Source organism: Scomber japonicus, chromosome 22, assembly GCF_027409825.1.
Source record: "Scomber japonicus isolate fScoJap1 chromosome 22, fScoJap1.pri, whole genome shotgun sequence".
Classification (NCBI taxonomy): Eukaryota; Metazoa; Chordata; class Actinopteri; order Scombriformes; family Scombridae; genus Scomber; species Scomber japonicus.
Window position 1 is genome coordinate 12,775,559 of NC_070599.1, and position 12,541 is coordinate 12,788,099.

Genomic DNA, 12,541 nt, shown 5'->3' on the forward strand with positions numbered 1-12,541 from the left:
CACAGTACTATAAGTCACAATAATTAAACACTTTTTTATACATGCTGACACCACTTTCAACTGAAATGTATCACGCCAAATTAGCATCTTGTGAAGTTTTATTTAGACTAGATACAGATGATAGCCTTTTTAAATTTTACACACCAATATACTAACCATAAAGAGTACAACTCAGCAACTTATGACACCTTCGTCAAGACTTTAGAAAGTAATCCTGATGATGTCATCACATCAACCTCCCAAGTCATACGTGACTCGAAAAAGGGATTTATCTGAAAGCTGTGATATATTCCATCTGGAGCTTCATAATATGGAAATGTCTTAAAACCAAACAAACATGAACACTTCCCACCAGCCAAAGCATGTTTTTCAAAGTAACTCAACCCAATTTTTACTAATATGATGTTTATTGTCAGTACAACAACACTACCATCTTGAGTTATCACGAGTCACAAGTTGCCAACTTTATCATCTTTAATCTCTGCCATCCCTCTCATATGATGTGAGGATTTATAAGATATGACACTGTTGAGTTGTATCATGGGAAATGTAGGATTTGTAGTTTTTGGAGCTTGACCCATACTAGTACCGGCTAAAAAGCAGCATACACTTATTTTTATTATTTATATATATATATATTTAAAATCTGTCTCCTAACTTCGGAATAGTGCAATACTCAATATCTGGAATGCCCATTTAGAGTACTTTGATTGTTTGATTATGTAATAACTACAAATGATTCTCACTTTTTGACATTTCTAAATACGATTAAAAGGATTTCACCTGCTTTTTCACCATCTGAAGCAAAATGACTCAAATTCATTGTTATTTCTATCCAGCAATGTGAGAGTAGATACACAGTGGGATGCCTACAGGAATCAATAGTTCCAAAATTCAGATATGATCTGTATTGTCCCACAAACTTCCTTTGATGCAAATTAGATGTAAAGCAACAAAAGACAACGGTTGCACAATGTAACATTAGCACAAATACTATGTGATTTTTTATAAAATGTAAAAAAGAGAAAGTCCAAGACTGTTTAAGCATGTAAAAACACAACTTATGTATTAATCATGTTTATTGCACATGGTATAATAAATTAGAGCATACAAAAATCATAGAAAATAATCTGCATTCCTAAAAGACCTCTTGAATAAATGCCTTTGATGCCTCTGTGTCTCACATGCTCATGGCAGCACGAGCAGCCTAGAGAGAGAGAGGCCTTCCTGAGAAGTCAAATGACCTGAAATATGATCACTTTAACAAACACATGAACCTCCTCTGGTGTGTGTGTGTGTGTGTGTGTGTGTGTGTGTGTGTGTGTGTGTGTGTGTGTGTGTGTGTGTGTGTGTGTGTGTGTGTGTGTGTGTGTGTCTTGGGGGAGTGCTTACTCAAGATGAGATTTGTGCATTTTGTGCAGTGTCTTAATTACACAGGGACAGCCAGGATATTCAAAATAACACTTTGGACAATTTGGTGCTATTAGAGTTTAAGTAATGAATAAAAGTGAGAGTTTACAAGTGCAAAAGCAGATAATATTCACACAACCAATATATTACTGAGCCTTCTTGCTGCACCAAGTGGATTTTCTTTCATAAACATGTGTGCCAGGGGCGACATTTTTTGAAAGACTATTACTCCATAGCAAATTAATTCTAATACAGTGCTCATTAAGGCGTTGCAGTGTACGTGCACGCATTAAAGTTCTGTAGGCTTACTCATTCATCATAATTTGTGGTTTAAACTGAAACAATTCTGTAATTTTTTATTATATATTTTTTTTTAAATGTTGGATTTATTCAGCCCACTGCAGACGTCCAGGGGGCTTTTCGAAGAATAATACTGTGCATGACCGGATCACACTACCTTTCTTTCCCTCCATCCCCAGTAGGAAATATGATGTTATGTGATGGGATCACGCGGGAGTCAGAAAATCCGGGTAGTCATGCGCTAATCCGGTATTTAAGATCCGCGGTTCACTTGTTTGGGGGAAATAGAAGCAGGGGCCTGGGTACATGGGAGGGGGCGTTTTGCACACACACTCACTTGACAGAAAAAGTAATTCCTGATGTGTTTAAGTGATGCTCTTTCACTTGGAATAACAACTTTTTTTAAGTGAATAATTGCAGGTAAAATATCCAGCTGAGTCTCAATATAGTGCGTAAAATTTGACAACCGTTTGGATAATGTGGCAAAGCTGCTTTTTGGTGCTTTTGGGCGCGGCGGTTGTGAACGCTCAGTTCCCCAGAGAGTGTGTGACACCCGAGGGACTCAGGAGTGGACAGTGCTGTCCGTCACCCTCTGGTCTGACCAACGACCCGTGTGGTTCCATCACAGGGCGCGGACAGTGCGTGTCCATCACTGTGGATGCGCGCCGGCACGGCCCTCAGTACCCGCACGACGGACGGGACGACCGGGAACGATGGCCAATCCGTTTCTTCAACCGCACATGTCAGTGTAACGGAAACTTCAGTGGTTATAACTGCGGCCGCTGTAGACACGGATGGACCGGGGCCAACTGTGACCAGAGTGTTTCTGTTGGTAAGTGTGCGTCCTCTTGGGAGTCTAGGGATATATTTTAATAATAAATGTCATGGAGTGTTGATTCAAACTCCTAATGTGAGATTAAACAGTCAGCTAGCAGATCAGAGCTTTTTAGGGATTTAATGCCATCCCTCAGTGGCACTTTAGCGCTCTTTTATGACACCCTGCCGACCCAGAAGAACGCACAATGGCCCCTTCAGCGTTGATCTATCTATATCTACCTGACAGACAGATTATTTTAGCAAAATGAACTCAGATTAGAGTCCCATGAAACCTATTCCAAAATGAGTTTGGCTTAGTAATACCTCAAAGACTTAGGTAAGACATTTGATAACAAGATGAAATGATGAAAACGGTCCAAAAATCTGCCTGTTCCGCATATTTTCTGTACTCGTTTTTCTCTCTCATTAAAAACGGAGTCCCAATTAACACATGCCCGATTGAGTTAATCTACTTTTTTTTTCTCCACTAATCCTCCAGTAAGAAGAAACGTGATGCGGCTCAGCTCGGATGAGAAGCGTGCCTTTGTGAATGCGCTGGACCAGGCCAAGCGAACGGTGCACCCTGACCTGGTGATAGCCACCCGCCGCCATGCGGAGGTCTTCGGGCCCGATGGGAACACCATGCAGTTCGAAAACATCACCATCTACAATTACTTCGTGTGGACTCATTATTACTCTGTCAGCAAGACTTTCCTGGGTGCGGGACAGGCCAGTTTTGGAGGAGTGGACTTCTCACATGAGGGGCCCGGTTTCGTCACTTGGCACAGATACCACCTGCTGCAGCTGGAGCGAGACATGCAGGTGAGATATAGTATAAAGAGGTGACAATTTAGAGTAATAGTCGTTCTGAAGGTAAATCGCCACCCTTAATTTACCAATATATCACCGGTTAATACTCCACTTAAACCCAGCTGTCAGCTCCACTGCTTGTTTACTTTAGGCAATGCGTTTCACCACAACTGTATTGGCGAGCAAATCGTAATTGACGACCCAATTTCATGCCTTAATAGGCGACCACCGTGCAAAATGTGATTTGAAGCGTTTTATAGGCAGAGATTCGATTTGATCAGCACACAATAGATGGCATGCAGGAAACGACAACAGCACCGAGCAGGATAAATAACTAGATATATACAGTGGTTCACAGTTACACGGGTTTTCTTCTAAATGCACACTTGCAGGCAGAGGCATGGGATCCTGTTGAATACACTGATAGCAAATTGGGCTCCTGCTGAGAAACTATTCCTGAGGAAGTTCATGCTTCACTAGTCTTCCCTAATTAGTCACTCTGTTTTCTGTTCTATTAAACACTGATGGCCACAGTTTTCCAAGTCAGGATGATCAACCAAGATGACTAGGAGTTGGATCAAGTAATTGTGTCAATAAATTGGTGAGGAAAAATATCTGGAGTAAGGCAAAACAGCTCAGCTTGTTAAAGTCTGTTTATGGCTAAATAGCTTCACTTCTGAAGAATTTTTCAAAGGAAAAACTGAAACAGACAATGTGATTCATAACTGTATTGTCTTCTCAAGTACCTTTGTGCTTGACAAGTAACTGAATAAATCCTTTTTTGGAGCCATATGTAGTGTAAATAAATAAAGTTTAGTGTTTTCCAGTAAGTTGCAATATTTCTAAATCGATTCTGCCCCTGGTTGCATGCACATTATCAATGTTTTTTTCATACTGAGATATTTTACATCACATATAAAGTGATTACAGACCCTAAAATTGATTTCACAAGGACTGTTAAAGAGCCAATATTCATTCATTGCAAATTGCCTGTTGTACATTCAAGAAAGTGCTGTTTGCTTGCATTGCAGGTTGAAACCATGGTGCTCTGGTACTGTTTCTAGTATTGGTGCTCATAATTGCAAACACTAACTCAGCCATACTTTCTTTTTTATATCAAACAACCAGGACATGCTCCAAGACCCCTCCTTCGCCCTGCCCTACTGGAACTTTGCCATTGGTGGAAGCACATGTGACATCTGTACAGATGACCTGATGGGAGCCAGGAGCAACTTTGACATGAATTCCCTGAGCCCCAACTCTATCTTTGCCCAGTGGAGAGTTGTCTGTGAGAGTGTAGAAGACTATGACACCCTGGGAACCATCTGCAACAGTAATACTATTGTTCCTCATCACAGAAAAAAGTCACAGTGATCCTCTTTATTCATTAAGTGCAGAGAAATTGCTTTGCAGTGTGTTATCTGGTTGTTGTTAATGAGTTACCTTCCTTGTCTCTTTTCAGACACTGAAACCGCTCCCATCAGAAGGAACCCAGCAGGAAATGTCAACAGGCCAATGGTCCAACGTCTCCCTGAGCCTCAGGATGTGGCAGACTGTCTGCAGGTTAACACTTTCGACACACCACCCTACTACTCCACCTCTTCTGAAAGCTTCAGAAACACAATTGAAGGTAAAGTTTATCTTTCGGCAACGTCTCATTTTTTATACTAGTCATGTGCCAACTCATATACCAGTAAAATGCATGGTCTAAACTAGTATAACTTTCTGTATGTCATTTGACATTTTCTTAAGTCTGTATGTATTGTTTCCATTAGGTTATAGCGCCCCCCAGGGGAACTATGACCCTGTGGTGAGGAGCCTCCACAACCTGGCCCATCTGTTCTTGAACGGGACTGGAGGACAGACCCACCTCTCACCTAACGACCCCATCTTCGTCCTCCTCCACACCTATACTGATGCCATTTTTGATGAATGGTTGAGGAGACACAGTCCAGGTCTTTTAGCAACAAAATCTTATTATAGTTGTTTACAATATAATACCTGCATTTATTTTACTGCTTTAGTGTTTGAATGATTTGCTTTTACATAAAAATATTTCTTGACAGGTTCAGCTGTGTACCCAGACGAAAATGCCCCTATTGGTCATAACAGAGGCTACAACATGGTACCTTTCTGGCCCCCGGTCAATAACGCCGAGATGTTTGTGGTTGCCCCTGAAAATCTTGGTTATTCTTATGAAGCTGAATGGCCAGGTATACATTCTGAATTACTTCTAGTGCTTACACATGTTCTGCTGTCCTCTAACATAACCTTTAATTAAAAAAAACATAGATGACAAGGGTAGTAATCATCCACTTTTCCATTTCTAGGTCAAGCTTTCACTCTGACTGAAATCATCACCATGGCAATAGTGGCTGCCCTAGTGATCGTTGCAGTCATTTTCGCTGCCACCACATGTGCCGTGCGGGCCAGGTCGTACAAGATGGAGGGCCACCAGCCTCTGCTTGGAGATCAGTACCAGCGCTATGACGATGAGAAAAGCCAATCTGTAGTCTAAAATCACCATTCAAACATTCGGCCTCACCAATGTGCTTCTTCTCTCTACTTTTAAAGTGACTACAGCTATGCAATTTGGTAAAGACTGATTCCGTTCTCACTAGAGAAAATGTGTAGATCATTGAATGCTACAAGGTGATAGAAAGTAGTCTTTTGAGTGCTTTTATGTCCCTGTGTCAAAGGGTGGTGTAGTTTGTTTTTCTTAACAAATAATACAGACATGAACAATTTATTGAACAATTGACCCAATGAACATAAAACACTAAGTATCCATTTTTGTAACATGAATGTAAAAATATATGCAGTAGCCTTTAATGGTGCAGCTTTGCAAAGATTTTCAGGGTCATATCTTTACAATTTTTAGTTTTCAAGTAAATTTTGTCATGGAAAATGTGTTCCAACAAACTGAACATGAACAAATCAATTGTTGGTGTCATGGTGATGCCACCAGGTGGTGCTGAATACTGATTCCTGGCTGAGTCGTTTGTGCCAGTGTCAGCAAGTTATCTAAGGCCATATGTACTTGAATAGTTGATGATTCACTTCAGAGGTGATTAAGTATAAAGAATTCAGATTCTGACAAGTGATTCAGGATGTTCTGTAACTTTATGAGTACATATAAAGTAAAATAAGGTAATAGATGCAAATCAGGTTAAACATAAACTTACAATCTACCAATGCTACCCTTTTTATAGGCTCCATCAATGTCTGTTTCTTCTGCTATAATTGAACAGCTATAAAATACACTGCCTTAACGCCCACAAGGGGGTGCAATAGTTTAATCTGAAGTATGCCTTTATGTTTTGTTTTTTATTGTGTGTTTAGATTAATGAATGCCAATAATCTAAAATGTTAAGTTGTGAATTAGTGGGAACTAATAAAATAAAATAAAAACAACAGGGGTTGCAATTTAGAAGATGTGCAACCACAGTCCGTCCAGTGTCAACAGGTTGTAATCCTGAGATCTAACAGATATGTGTATTCTTAAAATTCTCCTTTTTCTCTCTTTAAAAAAACTAAACTAATGTGAAATGTTTTTTTTTTTTTACTTTTTTAAGTGTTCCAAAAAATGTTCGATCTGCTTGCCAAACTATTTAATTGATTAAATGTTCTGTTGTCCACACACTGTGGTCTGCTCGACTTCACACTGACACCACATGCCTACTGTGCACTGACATCTATGTGATTAAACATAGACATATATTTATTTAATCATCACACTGCAACATTGTGATGTACTGACACTTGCAATTGTCCCTTAGTATTCATTATACAAACACATACTGATAAAACAGCCTGTTGCAGTGAAGAATATCTTACATCTTGGGGGTATTTTGAGTCTATGATGAAAATGATGTTCCTGACTGAACAGGCAAGTTTTTTTCCCCCCACATCAGCCCGGCGTCACCTCACCTGTCTGGTATCTGGTTACAGAGGAGGCTCCCCTTGTGGGAGTGTCTATAGAGAGCACGTTGTCATTAAACTGTCTCACTACTGGTCACAGGCTTCAATGGGAGGTCTGTTGGTGTAGCAGCGGTTAAAGTGTTTGTGGTTCTGTTGTTCATTCTGTGAGCTGCTGGTTGTATAAAGTTGTGAAGAGTCGACGTGTGCTGCTACTTTACAACAATTCCTCTCTGGATACACGCTCGCGCACATCGAAATCACTGGGACGTATCTCCGAGGTCACAGCTCTGTAATTAACCCCGCCGCCTTGCTTCAAAACATACAAATCATCTCTTCTGACAGCCCGTCGCCATGGATGAGGATAGCAACTTATCGCCCGAGTTGAAGGATATAGAGACAAAGTTGGGTCGAAAAGTGCCAGATAGTCTCATCCGCTCCCTTGTTGGAGGAAAACATCACGACAGGCACGAAAAAGCGGCGGCGGTGGCAGCGCCTCATGTAGTGAATGGCAAACTTCGTGCCAGTTCTGCTGACTTGAAAAGACTGGAGAGCAAAATGCTATTCCTGAAACAAGAAATGGTAAGTGTCTCGTATTATTTTAAGTCTAAGAAAGTAGCTGTTGTTTTTTAAAGAGTTGTCATAGAGCCATTCATTTAAGCTAATGTAAGTAAACCATATTGCGACATATAGCCTCTAAGCTATGTTCCAGCCTAATTCAAAGTTACTATTTTATTTTAACTGCGCATGTCTACGCAGCTTGTTTTACCACAAACTTTTAAATGTAATAAAACAACCTCTAATACAACTGCGTTTGGCATTAGTTTCATGTCAGGTTAAGGATGGAGCTGTTTTTAAATGTCGTTGTATTGACCTCAATGCAATGACAATGAAGACTGCTGCATTTGATAGCCTATCTGCTTTCTCAGTTAGCCGTTGCATGTATTTGGCAGTACAGGGAATGCCTCCACAAATATGCAAAACAGGTCAACGTATCAGCATGTGGTTGTTGAAACTGTGCGTGTTGTGTCTCATTGTCTTAGAAAGCGCCTTGAAGCCGGTCAGTAGGGTATGTGAGAGCCATTCACACCTGCTCACTACAGTCAGAGGAGAGCTTTGTAGGTGGACCCCTCCTTACCTCAAGGAGTGACCCCCCTTCCACCCCCTACTGTGATTCAAACAGCTCTTACCAGTTACCTTGTGATAGTTTTATATGCCTTGTACGACCCTATAGTGACAACCCCCGCCCAATTAGAGCGTGGTTAGGAAAGGTATTAAGATTCCTGAGCAGATGGTCAAGTTGACCGAGTTTTACAGGCTGTATCATGGCAACCAGACTGACCTATCACTAGAGACTTAGCATTGATTAGCTTGTTAGTATACAAATGTGACACAGCAAGTATGAGACCTGTAACTGGCACATGTAAATGGGAACAATCTTTACCTTGTTTGGCTTCTGTTTTAAACACACTTCTCAAATTCACCCACCATTAGGCTATAAAGTCATTACATTGTGCTAATATGAAAACAAAAACTAATTTCCTGAAGAAGAAAAAAAAGAACAAGTATAATTCCATTAGTGTTGTCTTTTGTCAAGTTATCCTCATGCCATATTCGGGCCATCTTGGGCTTCTCTGTTTGTGTAGTTCCCCCAACAGCTCAATCACTAATCCAATCAGACTGCTCTTGTTTTGGTGCGCACAAGTCTGGCATAACACACATTATTTGAGAGGCTGCAATGATCTACAGCCTGTTTTTTTAAAAAAGCAAATTAACTCTGAATGGGGCTGTTCTCTAAAAGTTATGGGACCGGCCCTTTATTAGTTTCATATGATAAATTAAACATGTTGTTTCAGGTTCAGTATGACTACCCAGTACAGATAAAATCATGCAGCACTAATTGTGTTTCCTAAACTCATTTTGAGATACCGACCCACTGGTGCCATCTTATTAACACAAGATAGCTGTTTGGACTAAAATTCTAATATGACTCCATCTGCTCAGCCTCCGTGTGTGTGTATAAAGCGGCTGGTTTATTATCCTCCCAAAACAAATACACTGGCAGCAATATGAGCTAAATGAGGGCTGGCTGCAAATCCACTCCAAAGAAAGGCTGTTTTATCAAGCCAGCTGTCAGGAACACTGTACCAGCCCTGTCTGCCTTCATCTGCCTCAATGCATTTTGATTGTGACAGGCTGTTACAGCTGTCCCTTTACCATTTTTCACTCTGACTGGTTGTTTGTCACCCGCTCGACACAGGGAAGTCCCTTTTGAATGACTCCATAGGCTGTTCACTTCCACCCTCAATCAATGGCATGGCTGTCATGGCAGGGAGTTCAATCAATGGCCATACTGTGTTTAGTAGGCATATAATTCAAAATCCTGAGTGCTGTTTCCTGTCCGTGCTGTTGCACAAGCGGTACAAGTCCCTTTTCCACATAGTTTAGTCTTTTTGTTCACGAGAAAGTCTGATAGTCTAAACAAAGTAGTACACAGTGTTCTGACCATGAGAGAACAAAAGAATGCTAACAATTGTTGAGAAAAGGAGGAAAAACAAAGCTTCCCACAAGTGCCATTTTAGTAGCCGTTCTGCGGCTTTCGATTTTGCTCACATGATCTTCATCAGGAGATGGAGTGTCACAGAATGACAAATGCTCAAATTTCCATTTTTTCCCCCACCGAGTAATTCAAGGATTTCCTGTCTATGTTGGTTTAAAAACAGAGGTATAATCTCTGAATGAATTACATGCGTTGTGATTGAAAGTTCGAGGTCGAGTTCAAGACCTTTATTTGTCCCTGAGGGGCAATTGGTTCTGCTGCAGTAGCAATACGAGCAGCAACAGAACACAGGACAAGACACACAAGATAAAAAAAAAACATACATACAGAACCACACTTCATAAAAATCATCAGCACAAAAGTTACAGTATTAGTGAAGGGGGGAAAAAAGAGGTGAAACAGGCATGGTTTGGTTTTAGTAGCTGTTCAAGGGCAAGAAAGCCTCAGAACAGCTACTGAACGGACCTTGAGAATAGATTGTTTTTACATCTGCTGTATGCAAGGTCAGGAATGAACTTTGAACCTTGATGCAAACAATAGCTAACAATGATAATGGTACTGGTTTTGTATTATATTGACGTCCATTCTACTTAGCTGTGTCAAAGGGATGTTTACATATCTTGGTAAAGATTGACATCACAGTTCTATTTGTCCGTTAGATATAAGGCTACAGCCAGCAGCCACTTACCCTTCCTGGAGTCTCCCATGATAGCATGGCATCACCATGCTGACAACAAAACTACATAAAGTTACTCCTTCTACCAAAGACATAATCTGGTACTCAACTCTCTGTAGAATGTATGTAGAATGTAAGTGTAGTTCTCAAAATATGGAACTACTCATTTAAATGCTTGGTCATTCTTAAAAGCAGTGATCTGACATAAATGTTTTTCCCTAACTCACAGGCACACCTGCGAGCCATTGATGTGAAGCTGATGCAGCAGCTCATGTCAATCAATGAGGGCATCGAGTCCATCCGTTGGATGATAGAGGACAAAGGAGGCGTGGCCAGCCAGGAGGGCAGCCTGTCGGGCAGCTTGTACAGCCTGTCAGACAGCCAGGATGGTAGTTCCCTGAGAGGCAGCTTCAACAGCTTGAATGATGGTAACAGTGATGGACTAGACGGTCTGTCTGTTGGTAGTTACCTGGACACTCTTGCAGAGGATCTCCCAGACAACCCTTCACCTACGGACCTTGACTGTTTTGTGGATAAAACAGTGATTGATGGCGATGGTTTCAGTAAATCGCCACTAAAACTCAGGGTGGAATCAGACGAATACTACTGCTTTGGATAATGATGATAAGCTTAAGACAGTGGTTACAGAGACTACTGAGATATTTTGTGAAGAAAGGTTTTTTTTTTTTTCAAAGTGCTCTTCACTTTTACAAATTAACACAGCTATTTTATTTTTTTCTTATTTTACAACGACAGCCAAGTGGCTGGCATGAAATACCAAATGATTCACGTGACTTTGAAACCAGTTCCTTATACTGCATATTGAACACACCTTAACAAATCGTTGTCGCAACAAATACAAGTGAAAACATGTCAATAATTTTTAATGTCTTATTGATATCATGCAGGTTATTTAAACTGTAATGGGTGCTTTATTATGCATACAGATTGTATTTATTGTTGAATCATTGGTAACTGGAATATTCTTATTCTGATCCAATACAACACCATTTTCATTTGCAGTTAAAGTACTTCTTAGCCTAAATTTACTGAAGAAAGGGTAAAAGAGTAACTACAGCAACTACAGGTGGACTGCAGGTTTTTCTTTTCAGCTTCCACTTTGGGTGAGGGTCAAATCAGCCACAATCATCTGATCTAAGTAAAGGAGTAGATTAGGATTTAGTGGCCATTTGGAAAATTGGACATTTCATGCTGAGTGATTCAAGAGGTTAAACTGTTTAAAGTGGCTCATTTAAGTGTTACAGCAAGTGCAATTTGCTTCCATGCCAAACTCCATAAATGTTTGTTTTTAATTATTTTTTTCCTGAAATGTTTTGACTGAAGTTCCTAAGCTTAACCCGACTCAGCAATAGTAGAATTTACCACACATAGTCTTACACCCAAGAGATTAGTTACACATCTAAAGCACAGATGCTTGACTGAAAACCAAAGCAATTTGATTGTCTTATAGATAATTTAGGCCTGGGGCAAAGACCCGTTAACAGCAGATGGGAGATTTGTTGATGGTGGACATATGTGAAACACATGTTTTTGCTTTGTGGGCACATTTTAATTCTCTTGTCAAAAAGGTTTAATTAAAGCTACATGATGCTGTGTGTTTAGCTTTAAGCTCCATGTTGGTTTGTATGACGTTTGTATTTTATGCTGCCTGCTTTTTGACAAAAAAAAAAGTTTTTATTGGTTGCTAATGATTTTGTTGTGGAAATGAATTAATATATTGTGATTTGTGTCTGCCTCATACTGTTTTTATGCAAATAACACAGTCTGGGTAAACGTCAGTTTTTAGAAACAAAAGCGGTTCGCTGACTTTGTTATGGAAACTTAATGAGATGGAAAGTGAACATTATGGTAGTTTCCTTATTTGGAAAATTTAAGTTAAGAATAATCTAATAAAGTCAGACCTTGTGGTGCCCGGTGTAATGTGCCATGGAAAATTACCCTCATTAATTTACTGTGTCACTCTATATCACATTCCTTTGATAATATATAGAACCAGGAGATGGTTCTAAATTTGGCAAATGAGGCTTATT

At 40.1% G+C, this 12,541-nt stretch overlaps 2 protein-coding genes across 2 annotated transcripts; both read left to right on the forward strand.

The window, feature by feature from the left end:
• The first annotated feature begins 2,187 nt into the window (after positions 1-2,187).
• On the forward strand, positions 2,188-5,854 carry LOC128383298 (5,6-dihydroxyindole-2-carboxylic acid oxidase-like). The gene is made up of 7 exons (XM_053342910.1): positions 2,188-2,542; positions 3,026-3,348; positions 4,465-4,669; positions 4,799-4,966; positions 5,112-5,291; positions 5,403-5,549; positions 5,667-5,854. The coding sequence occupies exons 1-7, from the start codon at positions 2,188-2,190 to the stop codon at positions 5,852-5,854; spliced, it is 1,566 nt and encodes a 521-aa protein (XP_053198885.1).
• A 1,506-nt stretch (positions 5,855-7,360) lies between these two features.
• LOC128383299 (leucine rich adaptor protein 1-like) lies at positions 7,361-12,280 on the forward strand. Its single transcript, XM_053342911.1, has 2 exons — positions 7,361-7,836; positions 10,720-12,280. The coding sequence occupies exons 1-2, from the start codon at positions 7,609-7,611 to the stop codon at positions 11,107-11,109; spliced, it is 618 nt and encodes a 205-aa protein (XP_053198886.1). The 5' UTR covers positions 7,361-7,608; the 3' UTR covers positions 11,110-12,280.
• The last annotated feature ends 261 nt before the right edge of the window (positions 12,281-12,541 follow it).

Excerpts from the sequence above, each read along its gene's own strand:
- LOC128383299 (XM_053342911.1), top strand. The coding sequence starts at position 7,609 with ATGGATGAGGATAGCAACTTATCGCCCGAGTTGAAGGATATAGAGACA. Across the intron at positions 7,837-10,719 it reads TATTCCTGAAACAAGAAATG|GCACACCTGCGAGCCATTGA; the intron begins GTAAGTGTCTCG and ends CCTAACTCACAG.
- LOC128383298 (XM_053342910.1), top strand. The coding sequence starts at position 2,188 with ATGTGGCAAAGCTGCTTTTTGGTGCTTTTGGGCGCGGCGGTTGTGAAC. Across the intron at positions 3,349-4,464 it reads AGCTGGAGCGAGACATGCAG|GACATGCTCCAAGACCCCTC; the intron begins GTGAGATATAGT and ends TCAAACAACCAG. Across the intron at positions 4,670-4,798 it reads CCTGGGAACCATCTGCAACA|ACACTGAAACCGCTCCCATC; the intron begins GTAATACTATTG and ends GTCTCTTTTCAG.